The following is a 22,699-nucleotide window of genomic DNA, read 5'->3' as shown; positions in this document are numbered from 1 at the left end:
CACAGTCGAACACGCAGGGCCCGAAGTAACATATGAAGGAAATAGATGACGAACGTTTTGAAAGAAGTGTTTCCTTGCGGCTGTTGGACCAGCCGAAAACATAATTACGTCTTACTTCCAGAAAGTTCGTCGTCTCCTTCCTGCATATATATATATATGTATATATATATATATATATATATATATATATATATATATATATATATATATATATATATATATGTATAGTTGAAACCAAGGAGCACACTTACGAAAATAGCATTTTTAAAGTTTTCCGTTTCGGCCGTGGCACGGCCTTCATCAGTTCTGTGCCACGCTCGAAACGTTAAAGCATTACAAATGCAATTTTCGTAAGTGTGCTCCTTTGTTTCTTCAACTACCTATGAACCGGACCTACAGAACTTTTCCTTAAATTACTTGTGTGCGTGCGTGCGTGTGCGCGCGCGCGTGTGTGTGTGTGTGTGTGTGTGTGTGTGTGTGTGTGTGTGTGTGCGTGTGCGTGTGCGTGTGTGTGTGTGTGTGTGTGTGTCTGTGTGTGTGTGTGTGCGCGTGTGTGCGCGTGTGTGTGCGCGTGTGTGCGTGTGCGTGTGCGTGTGTGTTTGTGTGTTTGTGTGTGTGGTTTTTTTCACATTTCAGCACGCAGGACCCGACGTAACCTATGCAGGAAAGAGACGACAAACTTTTTGAAAGTAAGCCGTGTTTACCTAACTTTCGGCTGGTGGACCAGCCGAGAACGTACTTACGTCATAGTTCCAGGAAGTCCGTCGTCTCTGTCCTGCACATATATGTATATATCCCCTGCCCCATATATGCCCCTTCCCTATATACATACGGGAGAGGGGGAACGAATTCGTTGGATATTATGACCTATTCGGTTTCGGATATGCATTGAACAAAGCATTCAGTAAAAAATAATCTGCGAGGTATCACATTTAAATTTCGCTGAGATATCCAGTATTATTTAGTTGATTTACTCTTTCCTGAAAAGTGTACGACCCTCTAGGTACTTGTGCATACTCAAGAAACATTAAAGACTAACTGCAACGAAGTTTGAGGCCACGTAAGAAGCCTATATTAAGGTAGTTCACATATAGAGTGTGCTTGTAGGCGGGAGGAGGAAGGCTTTGTGCAAAAAATTTGAATTTCGAAATACGAGCGGAAGCTTCACGAATGCCTTGCAAACAAAGTTGTTTTTAGATCGGAACTGAAAAAAGAACACCACCGTTGCCGCTCACTGCAAGTCACGCATGATCAAGAACGCGTGGTTTCTCAGCATGACCTCCGAGATAAGGAGGCGCGCCCTGCCGTCTGCCGTGCGCTGGAAAATATTTGGGGCCGGTGTGCTGGGACTTGCATCATAGCGACAACCACCAGGTGCACGCATCGTCTGTTTAGATACAGTTTTAAGACTGCTAACAAGAAAACATGACAATTACCAGCCATGCGGCACTGACAAAATTGCTTCCGTGCGATATACTACTGATATATATCAAATTTAGTGAAAGTGAAATATCGTTACACTTGGCCTTGAAATTGAGGAAGCGACATGCTAGTCCCATTTCGCTATTTACCCAGTCAGTAAATTACGGTGGTTACGGTGGTTAACTGTTGGCAGCGGCAAACTATGCCAAGAATACTAAATAACGTCTTGGCACAGGTATAATCGGCGCCAAGAGGTGAGTAATTCACGTCTTGAGAGATGTCGAATCGAAAGAGCCATTCAGGAGCGCTATGTGTCGCAGTTACGATGCTTCAGAGTTTGTTTAGACTACAAAACTCCCATATAACGCTGACTTCCTTTGAAACATGCACACACCTTACGCTGTTCTGTCGAACTACTGCATATATTTTAGGCAATTCGCACCCCTAAGCCATCGAATAATGTACCAGCTCTCTTTAATTTCCCCCTCGCTATCACAGCTCAAACGACTTGAGGTTTCGCACAGAAAGGGCTTAAGGAGGGCTCTTGGCGTTCCGCAGACTGCTCCTAACAATGCAGTACTTTATGAGTCTCTATCGAGACCTCTTAGCCTAGCCGTTTCACAAAGGTTATTGATGCAAATTGGCCGCCTCAAACAGATGGTAGCCGGGCGAGCCCTTCTACAGCGCCTTCGAAAGAGATCTGAGTCCCGAGCGTACTTGGCCCTTAATACTCTTGGTTACCTGGGTCTTGACCCTAGTGGTCGAACTAAGAGGTTGAAACCACTTTGGTCATTCGCGAGCCTCGATTGTTCGTTGACAATTCCTCACGTTCGCGCTAAGCGGAGTTCTCCTTTGGCAGCAACGCGTTCGCTCGTACTGGAACATCCTGAAACTGAATATGCATGTCATCTTCAAATTTTTACTGATGGCTCTGTGGACAAGGTCAGAGGATCTAGTGCAGCTGCTTTTCACATTCCCTCTTTGAAGTATGATTGGTCGGTTCGCTTCACTGCAGTCGTGTCCTCCACAACGGCCGCAAGCGTTGCCATTGAGGCAGCTCTAAAGAAGCTACGGTTTTGTACGCCTGAACCTGTTGTCATTCTTACAGATTCAAAATCTGCCCTTCACAGGCTAGAGCACGGGTTCCCTGCTGATGCCTTATGTCTTAGCTCCCTACGCTCGGTGCACAATCTCCATATCAAAGGCTTCTCCATACGTTTTCAATGTGTGCCCTCGCACATAGGTATAATAGGCAACAAGATGGTCTCGCCCATAGAGCGCTGTCTGGGAATCCATAGAGAAAAGTGTCTCAAGAGGACAAGAGACTCTTCGGAGAAGCGGTGTTGTGCCACTTCAGACCTTTGCGGAGCTCACCTCCCAAGCCATGTGTGACCAAGGGCCTCAAAAGAAAGCAAGCCACTTTACTGCTCCGCATTCGCACGGGCTCTACTCGTAACCCTGCGTGGATATATAAGGCTGGCCTGGCGTTGTCTCCATTTTGTTCAACGTGTGGTGTGTTCGATGACAGAGAACATAGAACCTTATGTGCTGTACTCTGTATAATGCGGAAAGGAGCGTGTTATTCGGGTCCCTCAAGAAGACAGGAGTTCCTCACAGTTCTCTTCAGGACATTGTTTTCCCGCGTGGGAACCAGTTGTGCAGGAAAGAGGTTTCCCGCCTTCTTTCAAGTTACCTGCAGGACGCGGATTATGCCACCACATGGTGACTTTAGGAGTGACTATTTGTAATTGTGAGGTCTGTGTCTCATTTATGTGATTTATTTATTTTAAGTGTCACTACGGTGGAGCCGTTGCCGGCAGCAACTGCAAGGCTAATCCCACCAGTAGCCTACAAGCACTCAACTCAACAACTGGAAGCGCATTTGCGCGCTTAGAAATTGTGCAGTCCGCGAGTATGTGTGCACCTCCGCGAAGCCCATTGTTCGAGGGGTCTCTTGCTTTCTTATTCACCACTCGCAGGGACCTCTCGGGAAACCTTTTCTCCACTCTGCAGAAGAGCGACTTCCCGGTGATGCCTCAACTAACCATACTGTAAGTATTTGCACAATTTCTGTAGGCGCCTTCGCGATATCAGCAGTGCGCGTAGCGTTCATCAGCGTGGTAATCGAAGCGGCGACCAAACAAGTATCCGCGTTAGCCCGTAGCGCGCAGCGCGCCTATGATAAATGGATCCAAGAGAGGGCCGTAATTTATACGCCTTTATATAGCGTCATAGCGGTCATTCATTGGTCAACGCGAAAAAAAAAGACTAACTGTGGACGATAATTTTTCGCGAACAATGATGAAAAATGCACCCCACACACCGTACCGGCGTCTTTCTGCTTCATGACGTGATGCGCTGAGATACACCGAAGTGACTGGTCGCACGTTGCGCATGCATCCGTCTCATAGACCATTCTAAGAATGATGTGCCCATTCGAGGGAAAGCTGCCGTACCGTGCAGGAAGATAATTTTCGTAGCCCATGAAGGAAGCACGGGCTGAGATCTGCGTGATCCCTTTCTCCTCCGTCAATCATCAGCGCGCAGGAACTGCATTGACGCTACGTTGCTTCCACGGCCATGAGGCTTACACATACATAATTGTATGTTTTGTTCATTTGTCCCACTAATTTCTGCCTTGTCAAACTGTGAAGCGGAAGCTCAGACTTGCCTTATTTCCGGCGACACACTTATAGCATTTACACTAGGGGGAGGGGGGGGGGTAGTGCTTGTTAGCCTTACACCGCAACATATAAATCACACCGTGGATGTTCCAAACTGTACCAATCTTGACGGGAAGACGGACACTTGAACTGTTCAACAACGGCCAATGAAAGGACGCCTGAGGGCTTGAGCGAACGTTGGAAACGAGCAATCGCCTTCGTCGGGGCGAACACGAATCAGTCCTGTTGAACACAATTCCCCTTGCCTAAACTACCCTACATAGACTGCAAGATTCGCTAACATGAAAGCAACACGCACTTAATCCATCTGATCGGTTAGCTCCGTCTTAGTCGCTTCTCAATTAGTTTGCAGTCACGAGTTAGTGAAAACAGGAAACTGACATGCATACAATGGAAACTCTCGCAGCACCGCCTTACAGCCACAAGCGTTAGTGAGCGCTTAGCTGCACATGCAGGTTTTTAAGAAGAAATATTATAATATCTTTTGCCCCAAGGACAGGTAAGACAAAAAGCGGAGACGAGAAGACGACCGAACAGGTGCTGGCTTCAAGCCTGCGTTTATCCAGGGGAAAATGTTTTCTTTAAACATTACTAAATATATTATTGATACTTCATTGGACTTACTCGCATCTGACACTTGCTCCCTAATCCGATAGGATTATACAGAACACTCATCGGGAATTTGCTATCGTTGGCGCAAAATAAAGCACACCATTCCTCGGGTGTGCTACTAAATGACGGAGTGGGTCTATCCTGATAATGCTATCGCATTTTAGTTGCACACTTGCAGCAAAGAACCTGCGAGCATATTACGCTTTGAATCAAGACAGACAAAGCAAAACAAAGCCGTTCTTTGTCACGTAATTGGTGCTTCCATCAAACTTCAATTATTTTGTAACTCTTACCTTTTTACGGTTTCTGTGTGAATATTTTCACAGAATCTATCAACAACATTGCCTTCGTTATTTACAATTCCAAGCGCCAGACATTGTTGGTTCTATTTCTTTTCTTCGTTTCTTTTTACCATGCCATTACTATGATTTTTGCAGTTAATACTGCCACATGGTGCTGTACCTATGCTCCTACGTAATGCCTTTCGGGCCCTTTATGGGAACAGTAAATGAAAGGAAATTAACTCTTTTATGCCCGGTATCATCGCCTCCAACGCATGCTCTTGCAGTTAATGTCGACAATTAGTCTTACGAGATATGAGCGGTAATTAAAAGTCCAAATGGACCATATTGCAATTCATTTCCATTGGCTTCCTAGTGCGTTATTAGTATATATATATATATTCATGCGTAATACCATAGGCGAAAATGTTTATGAAGATTGCAGATTACAAGTGCGCATTCAATTCTCTCGCAGTCGACTGCACACTCAACGTCATCGCGCGTCTCAAAACATTTGTGTCTACTTTTCAGCGTTCTCTCCTCGTCCAATGTGAGCAGCCTGGGTGAAGACGTCTTTGGAAATCTCCCAATGCTGAAAAATGTGTGAGTCATTTTTAACACATATGTGTGCTAATAACGTGAGCCAGTCAACTTCAAATAAAGAGGAAGTTATGCTCCAACGTAATGACAAACCAAAACCCAAGTTCTGAATCTGTCGGCGAGTCTAGGAAAGTGCACTGCACAAAGGGGTTCGGGGCCCCTCGTCACTGTCAAGCGCGATCGCTAAATATGGCGCCACTCGTTTTCTCTGCTCCCCGAGCTCTGCAGTAGTTAAAAGTGTCTATTTCACTTGCGTAGAAGACAACGCTCTGTGTCAGCCGTCGATGACCATTACTCAAGTGGCGTAGGAGCACAACGCGCTTGTCGAAAGAAAAGCCCGTGGCCAGATGCCCCGCGCCGCGCTTTTCGTTTTCATTTACTGTCGCTCTCTGTGGTGCGCTAACAATGCCACTCGGTCTGTGCTGGTCTCCAATGCCCCTCTTTAATGCCAACTTGGGTCACTGGGTATGCGCAAGTAGATGCCTGCCGCTCTTCAATGAACGCTTTTCATGCCAATTTGGGTAACTGAGTAGGTACCACTGGGAATGTCCATTAAGTTTCTCCGGCGCTCAGCGGAATCAGACCCACGTCACAAGGATACCTCAAGAATAGCAACCCAACTCTTTAGCAGGCTGTGGCACAAATGTACTGGATATGTACCGTTTTTCAGTGAACCCTTCTCGGGCCAATGCTTTAGTAAACTGCGCCATTAATGCACTGGGTACGTGGCGCTCTTTCATGAACCTCTCGCCAACTTGGAACATTGAGTATGTGCCACTGAATGTGCGGCAAGCGAGGGAACAATTCTGAGCGTTCGCAAGCACCTGGGCGCCACGCTTCTCGTCTCGGAGGCCACGCGCAAACGGCGAAACAACCTTGCTGTGCCGCTTGTGGCTGGGAGTGGCGTTCAAGAACGCCTACTCCTATTGTGTCGGAAGGGCCGCGAGACCGATGTGCGACTCCTGTAGGTGCGAAGAAACCATCGACCACTTTTTGTGTACCTGCCCTCGCTGCGACGTACAACGCCCCTCTCTGAGGACAAAGTTAAACAGATTGGGCTCAAGACCCTTCGCAGAGTCAAGAATACTCGAACCGTGGCCACACCCGTCACTGGCACGAACAGCGATTCGTCAACTAAAGAAATTAAATTATGGGGTTTTACGTGCCAAAACCACTTTCTGATTATGAGGCACGCCGTAGTGGAGGACTCCGGAAATTTCGACCTCCGGGGGTTCTTTAACGTGCACATAAATCTAAGTACACGGGTGTTTTCGCATTTCGCCCCCATCGAAATGCGGCCGCCGTGGCCGGGATTCGATCCCGCGACCTCGTGCTCAGCAGCCTAACACCATAGCCACTGAGCAACCACGGTGGGTCGATTCGTGAACTAGTGCACAACTTGAAGTGCACCGGCTTAAAAGGCCGTTTACAGCGTCCCACGCGCACTCAATGCTCACCCTATCCCCTTTTTCCTCTTTCTATTCCCCTTTCCCCCACCCCAGTGTAGGGTAGCAAACCGGGTGGTCGTCTGGTTTACCTCCCAGCCTTTTCTGCCTTTGCTGTCTCTCTCGGCAGTGCCACTACATGGCGCAGCGTGCCCAGGAATAAGCGCGATAGAAGAGCCCAGTTGCCGCGTGAAGCATTTCTCAGCCATCGCATGCACCGCCGCGCCATGAATTCGGGAGACACCACGCAGGCTTCGCGGCGGCGGCACTTGATGTCTCCAAGGTTTCTTAGGGAAGCGCGAAAGAGGAATCCCACTGCAGTGCACGCCTCATACGTAACTCGTTTCCACGGTGGCAATACGTATGTGTATATGTGTATGTTTATATATATACATATATGTATACAATATGCATAGGAGCTGCCGTATTGATTCAATCCTCAACTCATTACCGTCGACAGTCATCGGGAGGTAGGTTATGACGCAATTTCCTTTACCAATATTACGGTGACAAAAATGGGAGTATGGTGAGCACAGTTCGACTGGTATATATTTCTTCGCTCATGTTCAAAACAACTAAATGCACAATTTAGGATGCTGATTGTTATTTGAACTTACATACATTAATACTGATATAGATTATCGTTTCATTTAAGTATGGGCAATAGGTTGTCATAGGTCAAACGTTCCAATGTGGCTATTTGAACGTTTTGCGCGGCCTGATGTAGCAGCACAGCCGAAGACCGAGCGAGTCGGAACGAATGCCACAACGCCAGGATGTTCTGCTGCCACGTGACCATCCTCTGCGTCATGACGTCAAGACACATGCGTTTTTAAGAAAGAAAGCTTAACCAAGCTCGTAAAAACGGCATATACTAAATTGTTTAGAGCTCTGCGCGGCTTCCTAGCATTTTTCTTAAGATTTTAAGGTGAAGAACCTTCTTTTAAAGCAATAAATTAAAAAAATATATTACTGCAAATATCAATTCTTTTTTAACGCACTACATATCGCTCGTAGGTGAATGGTACGTGTCTGTGAGTGTGAAGCTCAAGCGCGTGAAAGCTAGCTTCCATTCATTGCACTGAGCTTTCAGAGATGGATTTGTGAGATGATGTGCGGCAGTCTCATAGCGTTTGCCATGTATTACCTAACTATTCGATTAAACAGATAGTGTGCCACATATAGCAATTCTTTTTTGGGGATTGCACAATGGCTTGTGGAAAACCAAAACAAATAACAGGTTCGCAGAGTTATGCTAATCCAAACAACCCAAACATCAAAAAAATTGTACAATGGAGTTCTCACACGCTTTTGGAAGTTCTACGAATGTGCTTACCCACATCACGTAAATCCATCCATGAGTTTGCGCACGCTACGCTTTCTCTGGTGCAATTGGTTATATATACACAGGCCACTTCAAAAAATTTGTTGGCCCTCCCGTAATCGACAGTAAACGTAAGCATCAAATGACAACCGGCAGGCCAGACTCGTCGGAGGTGATACTAGCCATAAACTTAAAATGGGTGTGGTGCATGTTCGCAACGGCACACACCACCACACCGCACCGCACCACACCGCACCGCACCACACCGCACTAGGCCGCACTGTGCACTGGTCCATATGGACGCTGCCCAGCCAGAATAAAACCGGCCGACGGGGGGTACGAAACGCAACGAAAGTAACCAAGGAGAGAGCGCACTGCCCAGTTAGAAGAAGAAAATCATCTGAAGGAGGAGCCACATGGCGTGGCGCCAGCTCTCAAGGCATTGCAATACCCACGCCGCGGAACTCACGGGCCCCTGGCCTTCAAGAGAGCACAGGCAACCCTGTATCAGCGCCCAAAGATGACAATGCAGTGCATGGTGCCCTGTATCTGCCTTTTGAACGTCCCTATTGGAAATGACAAATAAAACTTCAGCGTACAAAAAGTTTTAGGTTGAGTGATATTGTGAAGAAACATTAGGAAGAACTAGCAAGTAAGATTTCTTTTGTAACTTCTTTGGACAGTAACTAGCGTATGTAATGCGATCCTGCACAAAGGGTTGGTGGTCAGAAACAGCATTTTCTTAAGTTTTGACTGATTGCCCGGATGAACTCGTTTTGTTCTCGCGGCGGCTGCGCACTTGCAAAGCCAGCTTGTACAACTAAGAATTACAAAGTGGCGTGCGACACCAGTTTCCCGGCTTTGTGAAATGTTGTGTGAGACAGCTGTACCTCCACGGACAGCTACTACACAAACATGGACAGCCGTGCTTTCACCTGATTTGCCCTCTCAAGTGAAGGATTTTCATTGGCAACATCAGTGGGGCATTCTACCTACAAGAGACAGGCTTGAACGCTGGCATATGGTAGCGAATGATAAATGCATATATTGTGCACAAACAGAAACCAACGCGCATGTAGTAAAGGACTGCGTTGTAGCACGCACCTTCTGGAAGCTAGTTGCAAGAATGTTCGGAATATCCATCGTGCGGCCACCACAGCGCCGAGATCGGTTTGCGAGTCTCGTCTACTACAGCGCTAGCTACGTTTTGTGGTGCTTCCGCAACATCGCAGAACGATCTCGGCAGTCCAATAGAGCAATGTACCCCAGAATGTGGAAACTACGGGTGATAGTATGGGTCATATTGAAGAACAGTTGTTCAAACTCGGCGAAGCCGAGTTTCTTCGCCGCTGGTCTACGCGGTACATTACCGTCTCCCGAGGCAAAGCCTTTCTACAGCCAGAATAATGCTCAAATCTGTTGCCTGAGTTCAGACTGTATCTTCATAAATTCGAGGCTGACAATAATGCTTTTGCGTGGACGCTGTAATGAGTTTTGTTGGTGTTGTTGTTGTTGTTGTGTGTGGCAAAGCCAATGTCAAGCAGACACCATTTATTATTTCACTTGTTAATCTGTTTTGTTTACATCAAGTATGATGTATTACATGTGCTGTACCTTATACTGTACTTTTCGTTCATACCACAGTTGTAAGCGTGCCTACGGTGAATAAATTTCCGTGTCAGCAACAGAAGGCCAGAATTTATTGTCTCCAAATCTGCAAGAAGTTTTCGATGTTATACGATCTATGAACAGCGGATGAACACCCAGTCCAGATGGCTTACCAGTCGAATTTTACAGGTCTTGCTGGCAGGAAGTAGGTACTGCCTTAGTATCGCTCCTTAAGAGCATTCTTGCACGGGAAGGTATTCCTAAATCGTTTAATCGGGGCCGCATAATGCTCTTGCCAAAGCTAGGCTCCAACCTTACAGAACCCTCATCCTGGAGGCCTATAATACTGCTCAACACAAGCTATAAAATATTGACAATCCTGCTTGTAAATCGCATGAGGATATTTTTGCCGGAAATAGTCTGGGTACATCAAAGAAGTTCCGTGCCTGGTCGGAGTATATTTTCGTCTCTCGACTTAACACGTGCTATTATACAATACAGAACAACGCGTGAAGCTTCAGGAGTATTAGTAAGCTTGGAGTATTAGTAAGCTTGGAGTATTAGTAAGTATTGGAGTATTAGTAAGCCAAAGTGTTCGACCGCTTAGAACACCAGTACTTGAGGTTTTACGATGCTATAACTTCCCTGAAGAGTTTGTAGACATCCTGCGGATGTTGTATTCGGGGACAACAGCTGAGCTACTACTTTACAGCATTTGACACCTAGATTTGATGTGACAAGGGGAGCGCGGCAGGGCTGTCCATTTGTCACCCATATTGTTTGTGCTTGCGATTGACCCGTTGTTAAGGCGTTTTAGCGAGAGCGCGCTCGTAAGAGGTCTTCCTATGCCGGGGACAGGGTGCATAAAAGTATTGGCGTATGCGGATGAAATGACTTTGTTTTTACTGGATGGGGACAGTCTTATAGAGGTATTTCGTATATATAATCAATACGCTTCAATGTCAGGGGGCCAAATAAATATGAAGCAATGTGAAGCATTCAATTTAGGTCGCGCAGGGATAACACTGCCTGGGGTCATTAAACAGACCAAGCATATGCAAATACTAGGCATCAAATTTTGTACAAATGGTGTTTCACCTCACACGTGGCGAGACATTGTCAGCTCCATTAAAGAACAGTCGGAAGCAGTGACTGCGTCGCCACTACCGCTGGCAGAAAGGGCTTTCTTTATTAAGAACGTATTGTGCAGTAAACTGTGCTTTGCTGCAAGGGTAGCTCTCCCCCTGTCACCAACAGTACGAGTTGTAAAGTCACTTATTTTCTCATTGTTTTGGCTAAACAAGTCGCAATACGTAGCGCAGCAATTTTCGCATCTGCCGAAATCTAGCGGAGTATGGAGCTTGCCATGCATAGTTACATTTGGTAGGCTGTTGTGCACTAAGAGTACATGTGGTCTACTTGATGATGAGTACACAGGTAGACCACTGCTCCTTTATTGGTTGGGCCATTACCGTCGAACGCTTATGCCGCAGAGTACAGGCAACCTGCTTCCGACAGCTGTAACGCCAGCACCGCAGTATGCGGCGGCTGCGCGCTTGCAAAGCCAGCTTGTACAACTAAGAATTACAAAGCGGCGTGCGACACCAGTTTCCAGGCTTTGTAAAATGTTATGTCAGACAGCTGTACCTCCATGGACAGCTACTACACAAACATGGACAGCCGTGCTTTCACCTGATTTGCCCTCTCAAATGAAGAATTTTCATTGGCAATACCAGTGGGGCATTCTACCTACAAGGGACAGGCTTGAACGCTGGCATATGGTAGCGAATTATAAATACATGCATTGCGCACAAACAGAGACCAACGCGCATGTAGTAAAGGAGTGCGTTGTAGCACGCACCTTCTGGAAGCTTGTTGCAAGAATGTTTGCAATATCCATAGTGCGGCCACCACAGCGCCGAGATCGGTTTTCGAGTCTCGTTTATTACAGCGTTAGCTATGTTTTGTGGTGCTTCCTCAACATTGCAGAACGATCGCGGCAGTCAAATAGAGCAATGTATCCCAGAATGCGAAAACTACGGGTGATAGTATGGGATCGTCTTGAAGAACAGTTGTTCAGCGAGTTTCTTCGCCGCTGGTCTACGGTGTGCGTAACCGTCTCTCGAGGCAAATTCTTTCTACAGCCAGAATAATGCTCAATTCTGTTTGCCTGAGTTGAGACTTTGTATTTGCATGTGCCCCGGGTGTCTTTCATAAATTCGAGGCTGACAATAATGCTTTTGCATGGACGCTGTAATGATGTTTCGTTGTTGTTGTGTGGCAAAGCCAGTGTCAAGCAGACACCATTTATTATTTCATTTGCTAATATGTTTTGGTTACATCAACTATGATGTATTACATGTGCCATACCTTATATTTTACTTTACGTTCCTACCACAGTTTTAAGCGTGCCTACGGGTGAATAAGCTTCCTTGACAACTTGCTCGGATTTAAGCTCGCCGACAACGGGAGCTAAAAGCATTTCATGCCGAATAAGGCGAAAGCGTTTCGAATTACCATAATTTGGAGAGACGAGGCTGAGTTGCCATGGGCAGTGCTTCTTTACTGAGCACAGCTTTGCCCAAGTTTGATGTAACGGTAGTTTGAGGGAAGAACTTCAAGTAATCGAAATTACTTTCTAGCGGTGCTGAAAAATGTTGACTCGAAAATTCCTGCATTTTCTCACACATTTCATCCATGTATTTCTCGATACTACAGCCAGGCAGAGTAATAAATTGAACCTGGGATTAAGAAATATGTAATATGTCTAGTGACGTAAGTCGCCTACTGTGGCGCATACTTGCCGATCTGATAGCCTGGAATTAAACGCAAGAATTTCGAAGAAGGAATCACCGTAGTGCGTCATGCCACTCTGCTCCGTCCTTTAACCCTTTTTTTTTTTTACCATTCCCGCATTATTTTTGTTCTTGCTAAAAAGGGAAAAGAAAAAAAAAGAAAAAAAACTCTGTGCACACAAAAAAAAAAAGGAATACTGGGAATATGTAAAGCGAATCTCATCAAAATAAAATACGATGCCAAAGCGCAGTTCTCATGCAATTTTCTAGTGCTCAGAGCCGTTCAGTCTGGCCATCTTTCCACAAGTCGGCGCACTTAGCGGCCGCTCGCATTTCGTCATTTTCGCATAATTCGACCCGTATTTCTTTCTTTTTTGCGAAGAAAAATACGTTACGCGCACTCCCTCCCTTATACGCTAGAAGCAATGCCCGAAATCTAAGAGTGAAAAATTTTTCTTTAGATTTATCGAAATAACAGTTCATATACTGTCGCCTTGCTGTGATGCGCCACAGGAATAGTTCGTTCGTAATTACAAAAGCGGCAAAAAGTACCCTTCGTTTGCAAACGTGAAGTGGCCTATCCCGGAATATCTGCAAAAAGCATCCATCAAATAGGAGGCCTAAAACGAACTTCACCCCCATTTTAGGGAGCTGGCAAAGATTGTGCCGAGCGCAGGCTTCTCTCTTGATGCCTGGCAGCTTCTAAAAAGATTTCGAGCGCTTGCCATATAGGCTACGTCGTTCTTTCGTTGCTTATTTCTTTTTCTTTTCTTTCTCTTTGACAGCGCACTGCAGACTTTAAGCACTGACTTCATCGAGACGAGCAGTAATCTTATCAACTTCTATTGAGACAACAGGATCCCAAGGATGCAGAACTTACACAGGATTAAAAGCGTATGCGTCAGAATATTCGATGATCAAAAAAAGGCATAACGTTGCTGAAATGTATAAACACAAGCAGCGTTTAAATTGTTGACGAAAGCAGGCAACCGATTAAGTTTCACTGGTTTCAGTAGATTCAGTGTAGCTTGGTGTCATCGCGCTTAGACCATAATCTTTATTCTTTCATGTCTTCTTTTTTCTTCATACGACTTCTGTCATAGGGGCACATGCGTATTCTGGACGACTGGCCAAGGGCACATACAAAGTAGCCCATTCTCAAAGGCCCAAGAAAAGTTTAGCCCAAATATAAGAAATTTAGAACAATAAGAGGAGGTTGTAAATATAATGATTTTTTTTTATTGGAATGATAGAAGTTGGCGCCTTTAGGGCGGCACCGGCTGCTGCCAAAGAAACAAATATGAGCAAAGAGAGAAAATAATGTCACCAAATACGGTACCTAGTAGAACACCAGGGACGCAATTCACCAAGCTGCGTTGCTCTCAGCTGATACAAGGGTACAGCCGAAGTGGCAGCGCATTTTTACGGCGTCGTATGAGAGCGAGGTGGATTCAAGTCTCGGATTAAACCACGCGAAATGAAAGAAGTGTAGTCAGCTGAAAGCATGATCGCACATTATGCATAGATAGTTGAGGCTATATTCTTGGGGTAAATCCCTGCACACCCCTATTCGATAGCTTCGTTTTCCGGGCATCTGCTAGAGCGCCGACAAGCGCCACTGCCCTAGCCTGTTTACTGCACTGTCGTCAGAATAATTGCGTTGGACGTGTTACGCATTCTTGTCACATTTCTGCGAGAGGACTGATGGTCACATGGTGACATATTTGGCATAGAATGATACTCTCAGTCGGAGAAAGTCGGCCAGGTATGCCGGGTCAACGCCGCATGTATAAATCACCACTGCCACCGTATCGCAGAGCCACTAAAGCTCTCTATTCCGATACTAATTAGGGAAATGAAAAAAGAACGCTCCATAATATGTAGTTCTATGGCCTCAAGGCAAGGGGCCCAGCACACGTACGTTCACCGGTAATGTATGTCATCACGCTGCACATGGTTGTAAGTGTGGTTCTAATGCTGCGCATAGGCTCAATATCAGCTCCCTCGGCTGCCGCTACCGTCTAAGATGCTAGTGGACGATGTCGTCGAACGCCAACCGACTACGAAACGCGCGCTCCCGTCGCATAGGATCACTGTAGAGTGCACGGAAAGCTATTAAAGCAGCCCAGCAGAAAGGAGTAATGGCTACCGACACCCCCAAACTATGGCAGGAAACTTCAATACGCAATATCCACACCTGCAAGTTTAGCTGGCTATCACACTTTGGCGTCGTATCAGCATTCATTGTTTCTTCTTGGCGTCACCTCAGCTGATAAAACACGATGACGCCTCGCAGCGGGCCAAGAGTTCGTTTCGAAGGTTCAGGCCGCCGCATTCCGTCAGAGGCGAAGTGCACAAAGGCTCGCACACATCAATTTTGGAGACCGGTAATAAATGATAGGTTGGTGACGTCAGCGCCTGGAGCCCCTTACTACGCTGTCGGCCATAGCCCAAGTGGCACCTCATAGAAGCCAAGGCTAATTTGTCAACATCATCCCGATGCTAAAATGCTCGTCAGAATACTGCACAGCACAGTACACGAGGAAAATAGTAGTTCAACATTCAAGCTGGTTTCAGATGAAGTCGGTTCCAGTCGTCGGTCTTGCGACACTGACGCACTTTGTTCAGAGCAGTCACTGCACATCTAGTACGGTGACTAGGTGGAGGTGGCGGTATCCAAGCGGCACCCGACGCCGTTCTGTAAACAAGCGAATGCGGCCTCGCAATACGAAGTGAACTGCGACTCCAAAGAAACAGTCTGTTAAAATTCCGGACGTTGTAGAACATCGTCAACGTACTTTTACGTTCACTACAGGACGAAGGCCTTCCCAGCGATTTCTAATTACCCCTGACCTACGCTAGCTGATTCTGAGTTGTGCCTCCAGAGTTCCTTATTTCATTACCCAACCTAATTTTCCGCCGTCCTCCACAGCCCTTCTTTTCCCCTAGCACTCACTCTGTATTTATAATAGACCAGCGATTATCTGCCCTACGATCTAGCTGGCCTGCCCAGTCCAAACTTCTCCTGTTAATTTAAACTACCACAACCCCAGTTTGGTCTCCGATTCACACCGCTCGCTTCCTGTTCCTTAATTTTAGGCCTAACCTTCTTGCTTTCATCGCTTGAGCGGTCTGAGCGGTCGTGTACTTGTCCTCATGTTTCAGTGCTAACCGTCAAGTTTCTGCTTCATATGATAACGCTGAAAGAATGGAATGATTGTAAACTCTTTTTCAGAGACCGTGGTCAGCTCCCAGTAATGTTTGCGCAGTGCCGGCCGTATGCGCTCCGACCCATTTTCATTCTTCTGTAAATTTTGTTGTCATAATCAGGGCTCCCTGGGAGTAATTAACCTAGATGAACTTGCCCTTACACTCTAAAGGTTGACTGCCGATGAGTAATTCTTTTTCGCTGGACAGATTATTCAACATTAGCTTAGTCTTCTGCATACTAATCTTCAACCTACTCTTACACTTTCTCGGTTAAGGTCCACAATAAATCATAGCAATGTGTGCCCAGCGTCGTTGAACATTACAATGCCGTCGGCAAGCTGAAGGTTGATAAGGCATTCGCCATTGATCGTCGCTCCTAATCCTTCCCAGTTTAACAACTTGACTATTTCTTCTAAGCATGCAATGAACATCATTGCAGAGATTGTGGCTCCTTGCCTGACCACTTCATCGATAAGTATTTTTCCACTTTTCTTGCAGATAATTAAAACATGTGAAGCCAGAACTATCACTGAGGCGGGTTCGAATCCTCAGGAGTTGCGGATACATGCGCAGTCGCGTTACGAATTTACACGGTCTTTACACTTACATGGCAATGAGTGTCGGGAAAAATCATCAACCGCAGCCCTATGAGTAAGCGAAAGCTCAAACTATATAAAAAGAAGAGCTCAAAAGTTGTGAATGACAAACTCGATTGTTGCCAGGGGCGAACACTACGCTATTTGCTATACTAGCCAGTGGAGTGTCATGAAGATATGAAAAACCCGGTTTATGCGCGCATAAAGAAACACAGCCTATCAGCGGAAGCTAGCAGCACAGCAATAATGTTATTGCCTTCCACAGCACCGCACGCGCAATAAAATTATGCCCTAAAACTGCTCAATGCGTTTGAGATGACAAATCAGAGCGAGAGACAAAATTATAAGCACGCGCCATCCCCGGCTATCAATTGTGGCTTCTGGCCGATCGGCCGCTACAGCGTGCTAACGCTTACCCGTGTCAGCTCGAGCGGCACAGATAGACATCATTAGGTTCGTAAGACTGCTATTCACCTGTCGTAGAAATTTCTTCAGTCGCCAGCTGCGACGGCTTTTTAGGTTCTTTTTAATCGACTTACGCTTACTATTGGCGCAAGTACTGAAGTTCGCGCCTGCGTTACTATTACATACGTGCCTTTTTTTTTTTCGACTAAAGCGTTCGTCTTAGCAGGGGTGGACGTCGCAAGCTTGCTGATATTACGAACAGTTTCAGCTTTGTGAACACGTTTTTTTTTCTGTAAAATATTTCTTACGCCAAAATTTGTTCGTAAGTTCGTTAAGTGAAGTCCGCCTCAGATATATAAAAACAATACAGTCCAGCAGCACGTACCAAAATTCAGTACTCATACCCATATACAAAATCAAATATTCGATATGACCAAAATAGAACAACATTTATATCACTCATTTAGCTTATTAGGATAAACTGAAGTTCAGTATATCGCCGGAATGTTTGTGTCCTCGAAAAACTTCTTCAAAGAAAGACGTTCGCTCCTTTCTCAAGGCCCACTGTTGTCCATGCACCAACTATCTTTTTTAGACAGAATGATCTTCTGTTGAAAAGTAACCAATTTGCTTGTCTCAACACCCTTACAGACGAAGATGATTCATATCTCCTTTTGAAAAGTAACAAATTTGCTTGTCCCAACACCCTTACAGACGAAGATGATTCACATATTCGTCTGGATGGACTGCGAACTAGGAGCACGTTTATCTTGCATAAAAAGTGTCCCGTAAATGCAATACCAAGTCGCAGGTGGTGTGCTAATGGTCTGAATTTTCTGTTTCCTCTCAGACTTGACGGAATTGATAGGTTGATACATGGGTTATACAGTATGAACTTGAAAAAGGAGGTACCAGCGATTCCCAAAGGACGCGCACACAAGGAAAAGGCGTTAGACACAGATGGACACTAGACACAGACAGGTGGTCCAAGAGCTTGCGCTAATGCATCCATACAGTATAACTCCGAGTTCTCTTAGATTGCTCTTTTCCTCATTTGTTCTTTGTTGTGTTGTTGTTTTTCTCTGTGTTCAATTATTTTTCTTCTTTTTCACCATGTCGTTGTGATGTTATACGTCACAACTATTTTGCCCCAAAAGATGATGTATGCTCACTCCTGCTCAAGGCCTGGTGCCCAGGCTAGCAGTATGGAATAAATAAATAAATAAATGAATAAATAAATAAATAAATAAATAAGGTAGTTTTGCTGACACTACAGGATATCTGTCTCCGAAGCTGACGGTCTTAATTGCGCAAGAGAGGAAGATTTATTGTCTCCGCGCTTTTGTGCGCCCGATGCGCAGCTGCGTCCGCTGCAGTGTTGCAAGGAATATTGTAGTGTTGGGGCATCCACTGAAATTCAATTACGCGATTTAGTGCGCCTGCGTCAGTTCGTTCTTTGAGCATCCCCTACAATAGCAGTGTTCAAACAATTTTCTTGTTGCTCTGCAGTAATGCGAGAGCGGCTTGTGAATCGATAAAAATAACCAATTTTTGCGAATTTTTACTGTTTTTGTGAAATGCAAAGCACACATGATCGCAAACAGTTCTTCCATGGTGGAAAATGTCGCTCGAGATAATTTAAATGTTTCGTACAGCGCCGAATATTCAAGGACGAATGCTGAAGCCGAGGAACTTTTATGACACGTGGATGTGCTGGGTATATAATGAGTAAATTTGGAATAGTTCCAGTTGCTGTGGCACTATCATGAACATGTCTCGTTTAGATATGACTCCCACGATCGATAATTCTATTTTAGGGCTTCTGGATATCCGAGGAGGGCCACTAACTTCCACTTCGTATAATTCAAATCTTAGTAACAGTGCTTTATGTTCTTGAACAACATTGTAATTTTTGATTTTGTTTCTTTGGCTAATCGCGAGTTTTGATGGATGCTTCTCGTGTTTAGTTAAGATGCGATAAATATGTCGGCATGTCTCAACCGTTCGTATGACTGAAAATATAGGGTGACGAGCTTCAGACCTCTAGGTAGCCCGCGGAACCCGAAGACACGCTCGCAGCCCCCTTGTCAGTAAACACTGAAGACATTCCTCAGAAGTTTGCGATAAACCATGGAGTATAGGTGCTGAATGAACAATGTTTGCCAACTTTTGATCATTTAGCACTGGAAACGAGAACCATCGAAGAGCGTGAGAATTTTTACGCACTTCATTTTATCAAACGTGTCTCGATACTGACTCGTAATCGTGGAGTAATTTGAGAGCTAGGAACAGTTTGAACTGATAACTCCGTTTTTGCAGCGAAGCTGTCTATGGCTAGGATCTGGAAATATATGTTTCTGAGATGTTGACAAAAACTCAGTGCCCTTATATTCTGTGAAGACGTATGACCAGCGAAGCTGTGTATGTGGGCCCATTTATGGTGAACTGCGCCTCCGCCGCGGGTCGGCACCGTATTGCGTTATCTTCGGGATCGGCCCACGTATGGGGAGTGCTTAAAGCCTCCTTCACTTCCTCCGCGGGTCGGCCCGGCATTGAAGTACCTTCGGAATCAGCCCACGTATGGGGAGTGCTTAACGCCTGCTTCACCACCGCCGCAGGTCGGCCCGGCGTAGCGCTACCTTTGAGATCAACCCACGTATGGGGAGTGCTTAACGCCTGCTTCACCTCCGCTGCGAGACGGCCCGGTATTGCACTGTCTTCGGGGACGGTCCACGTATGAAAAATTGTTTGTGTACGCGCGGACGCGATCTGCCAGATGCTAACCATAGACAGCTTCGCTGTAAAAGATTGGCCGTGGCTTAGCTCAGCTATGCCAGGATATACGTAGCGTAAAGGTACCCTGACACTCTCTTGATCCTGCCGCTATTGTTGGGAGGCCATAGCACGGCGTTGAGCTTCTTGGCGACGTCTTTTTGCTAGGCGTTCTTCGCGTTGCTCCGGTGTCTCGACCGCACGTTTTGCCTTGGCACGCTCGTTCTTTCGACGCTCGACGGCCAACTGCCAAGCGACAACGTCGGGGTCTGAAGAATTTAGGTTTTCCAGTCTTTTGCGCCGACTGGCAGCGGCTCGGCTCTCCTTAACCTCCATGTCGAGCACGCTGCATCAACCATCTCTCCAGCGCATTTATACGCACGGTGCGCCCTCCTCGCGCATGCGCAGTGCAACGCAGCGCCGCAATCGTAAATGCAGCAGCGCACGCACACGGCGCCGGCGCGTCTGCGGAGACTGCGACGTCACACCTCTGCAATGCGCCGCAGTCGGCGGCGGCCAGGGCGACGCAGCTGCGCCTCTCGTGACGTGACGCGGTTCTCGCGCATGCGCAGTAGGGCAGGCGCAGAAGCACGCGAAGCTCGGCTCCAACCCGCGCAGTGTAGCTTTACGCTACAAAACAGATCATCATGTGGGCCGATCCTCGTGACATTGCAGAAAAGGTCCAAGCTCAATGGCACATACCCCTGCCGAGTTGGGGACCTCTAACGCGCGCTTGAACTACCCTTGTCACACGTGGGACCCAAAGAGCTCCTAGGCGCAAGGGTATAAGCACGGAAGTTCTCGAAAAAAATCTTTTGTACAACTTCTTTCAAAAAGCAGTCTTGAAAATTCTGGGCGCCAACCATGCAAACGCACGAGTGCCATTGCTCGCGCGTTCGTCATTATCGTCTTCTTCCACGGCTGGCTCCGTTGCGCAAAAAACTATCACTATAAGCAATGGTTCGAGCGTCGTCGTCTTCCACAGACCCTCCCCCCCCCCATCTGGCTCCCTTCCCGCTCATCACTACAGCATAGAATTTCACTTCTTTTGTCGTAATCTGAAGGCCGCCTTTACGGGCGTATGAGCCATTGGTTAAAGGGACACTAAAGGTTAATATTAAGTCAATGTGGACTCTTGAAATACCATCCCAGAAAATTCGAAACGCTTGTTTAATGCGAAGAAGAGACTTATTTTAAGAGAAAATGCGTTCTGAAGCGTCCGCGCACCTCTAGCTCAGTTCAAATCGCCCGCCCTCCGATCGAGGAGTGGTGACGTCATGGTGTCATAGTGACGTTGCACCGTCGGTGAGTAAAACGGCGCCCGCAGACGGCGCTACGGCTTTTCTGCGCAAAACCCATACGCGCGGCCAGAAACAGAGCCAAGACAGAGCCGACAGCAGCGCGAAAGCGGAACTATGGTGGCTAGCGGAAGGGAAAACGCTCGACGATAAGCTGGTTTTTTTTTATTTTATGACGCCGACTTTGACGCTCGTTGCAATGGACGACCCTGACAACGACACATTGGCTCCCGATGCTGGGCTCGACTTCAGCGATTTAAGCACTGATGAACGTTACCTGCTGCTTGGGCTCGCGCTGCCGGCGTCGTTGCGTACTACTACGATGGCAACTGTATGTCATGTCTGTACATATTCGCACATTTGTAGCTTTTCCTTCGTGAAAACCAAATGCCGCACTCACCGCCCCTTCTTCGACCTGCAGTTGTTCTTGCACTTCGGAGAATGCAGGCAAGGCCGACGGAAGAGCGCTACGGGAAAGCATTGCTTTGAAAGGCACTCCACAGGACTTCAGTAAGTCGGGCGTTGAACTTGTAATCCTCTGGACGAAAGTGCAGCGAGCACACTATGCGATTTTTCGGCTCTTTGCCAACGCGCTGTGGCAGAGGTACGGCACTTAAGAGGAAGCTTTAGCTCGGGTGCTCCTATCTAAATACATGTAAAAGGAGAATTCGTTTTTCTCGGCAACCACTGCACCAAATTTGACGGGGTTTGCTGCATTTAAAAGAAAAGCTTAAAATCTAGTGACTGTTGGTTTCGAATTTTCGATTTAGGTCGTCAAATCTTTATAAAAATTTGGCGAAAATCGAAAATTTTCAGAAAACGAAACTATCAAGTTTACAACTTCGTAACTCAGCAACAAAAAATGATATCGAAATTCTGTGAATTGTACCTGATAGCACATCTAAAGCGGACAAAATTGATATGTTACACATGAACCTCAAAAAATGGAGTAATGTGTAATTACAACTTTTGCAGAACCTTCGTAAACAACGTAACAAATTCACGTAAGATGTAAACTGACATATCAAATTTGTCCGCTTTGAATGGTCTAATGGATGCCGTTTACAGAATCGCGATAGCTATTCTTGATGCAGAGCTATTAGCTTGTAAACTTCGTGCTTCTATTTTTTTCAAACGTCTGAATTTTTGAAAATGCTTTTAACAAAATTCAAGCCCTAAATCGAAATTCCGCTTCCAACAGTCACTAGAATTTAACTTTATCTCTCAAATGCAACAAATTTCCTTAAAATCGGTCCAGGGGTTATCTCAGAAAAACGTTTTTGCGTTTTTACATGTATTTGAATAGGCCGCGTCGGAGTTGGGCCCGAGCTAAAGCTTCCTCTTAACCACTTCGAACAGAGAGGTTTACTCGTTGGCACACAGTGATAAGTAACGTTGGATTCGCCGCTGCAACTGCCCTTGGCCAAGTTCCGCGGACCGGTCGCGCATCCCACGACATCACATGGACGTGGCATTCTCGCTGCTTGTTCCAAATGCAAGTTTCGCGAGCCAGCAGAACCAGCGCAGCACGACGTGATAACGAAACAACTGAAACTCCAAAGCGCGCGCGGCGCAGAGTCGAGCGAAAACGAAACCTTTTGACCACCCATACTACTGAAGGGTAAGGTCGAAATGTTATTTTTTCTT

The 22,699-nt window shown here is 46.2% G+C and overlaps 1 protein-coding gene across 2 annotated transcripts in view; it reads left to right on the top strand.

Annotated features, from left to right (window-relative positions):
* LOC126522533 (uncharacterized) overlaps positions 1 to 22,699 on the top strand; it is a 200,989-nt gene that overhangs the window by 125,402 nt on the left and 52,888 nt on the right. For both annotated transcript variants that reach the window (XM_050171298.3, XM_072288803.1), the window contains exons 6-7: positions 3,402 to 3,473; positions 5,531 to 5,602. In XM_050171298.3, coding sequence (XP_050027255.2) covers positions 3,402 to 3,473; positions 5,531 to 5,602 — 144 coding nt within the window. The remainder of the gene's footprint in view (positions 1 to 3,401; positions 3,474 to 5,530; positions 5,603 to 22,699) is intronic.

Source organism: Dermacentor andersoni, chromosome 6 (genome assembly GCF_023375885.2).
Source record: "Dermacentor andersoni chromosome 6, qqDerAnde1_hic_scaffold, whole genome shotgun sequence".
Classification (NCBI taxonomy): Eukaryota; Metazoa; Arthropoda; class Arachnida; order Ixodida; family Ixodidae; genus Dermacentor; species Dermacentor andersoni.
Note: the sequence above shows the minus strand (reverse complement) of the source record. Positions and strands in the feature narration are given on the sequence as shown.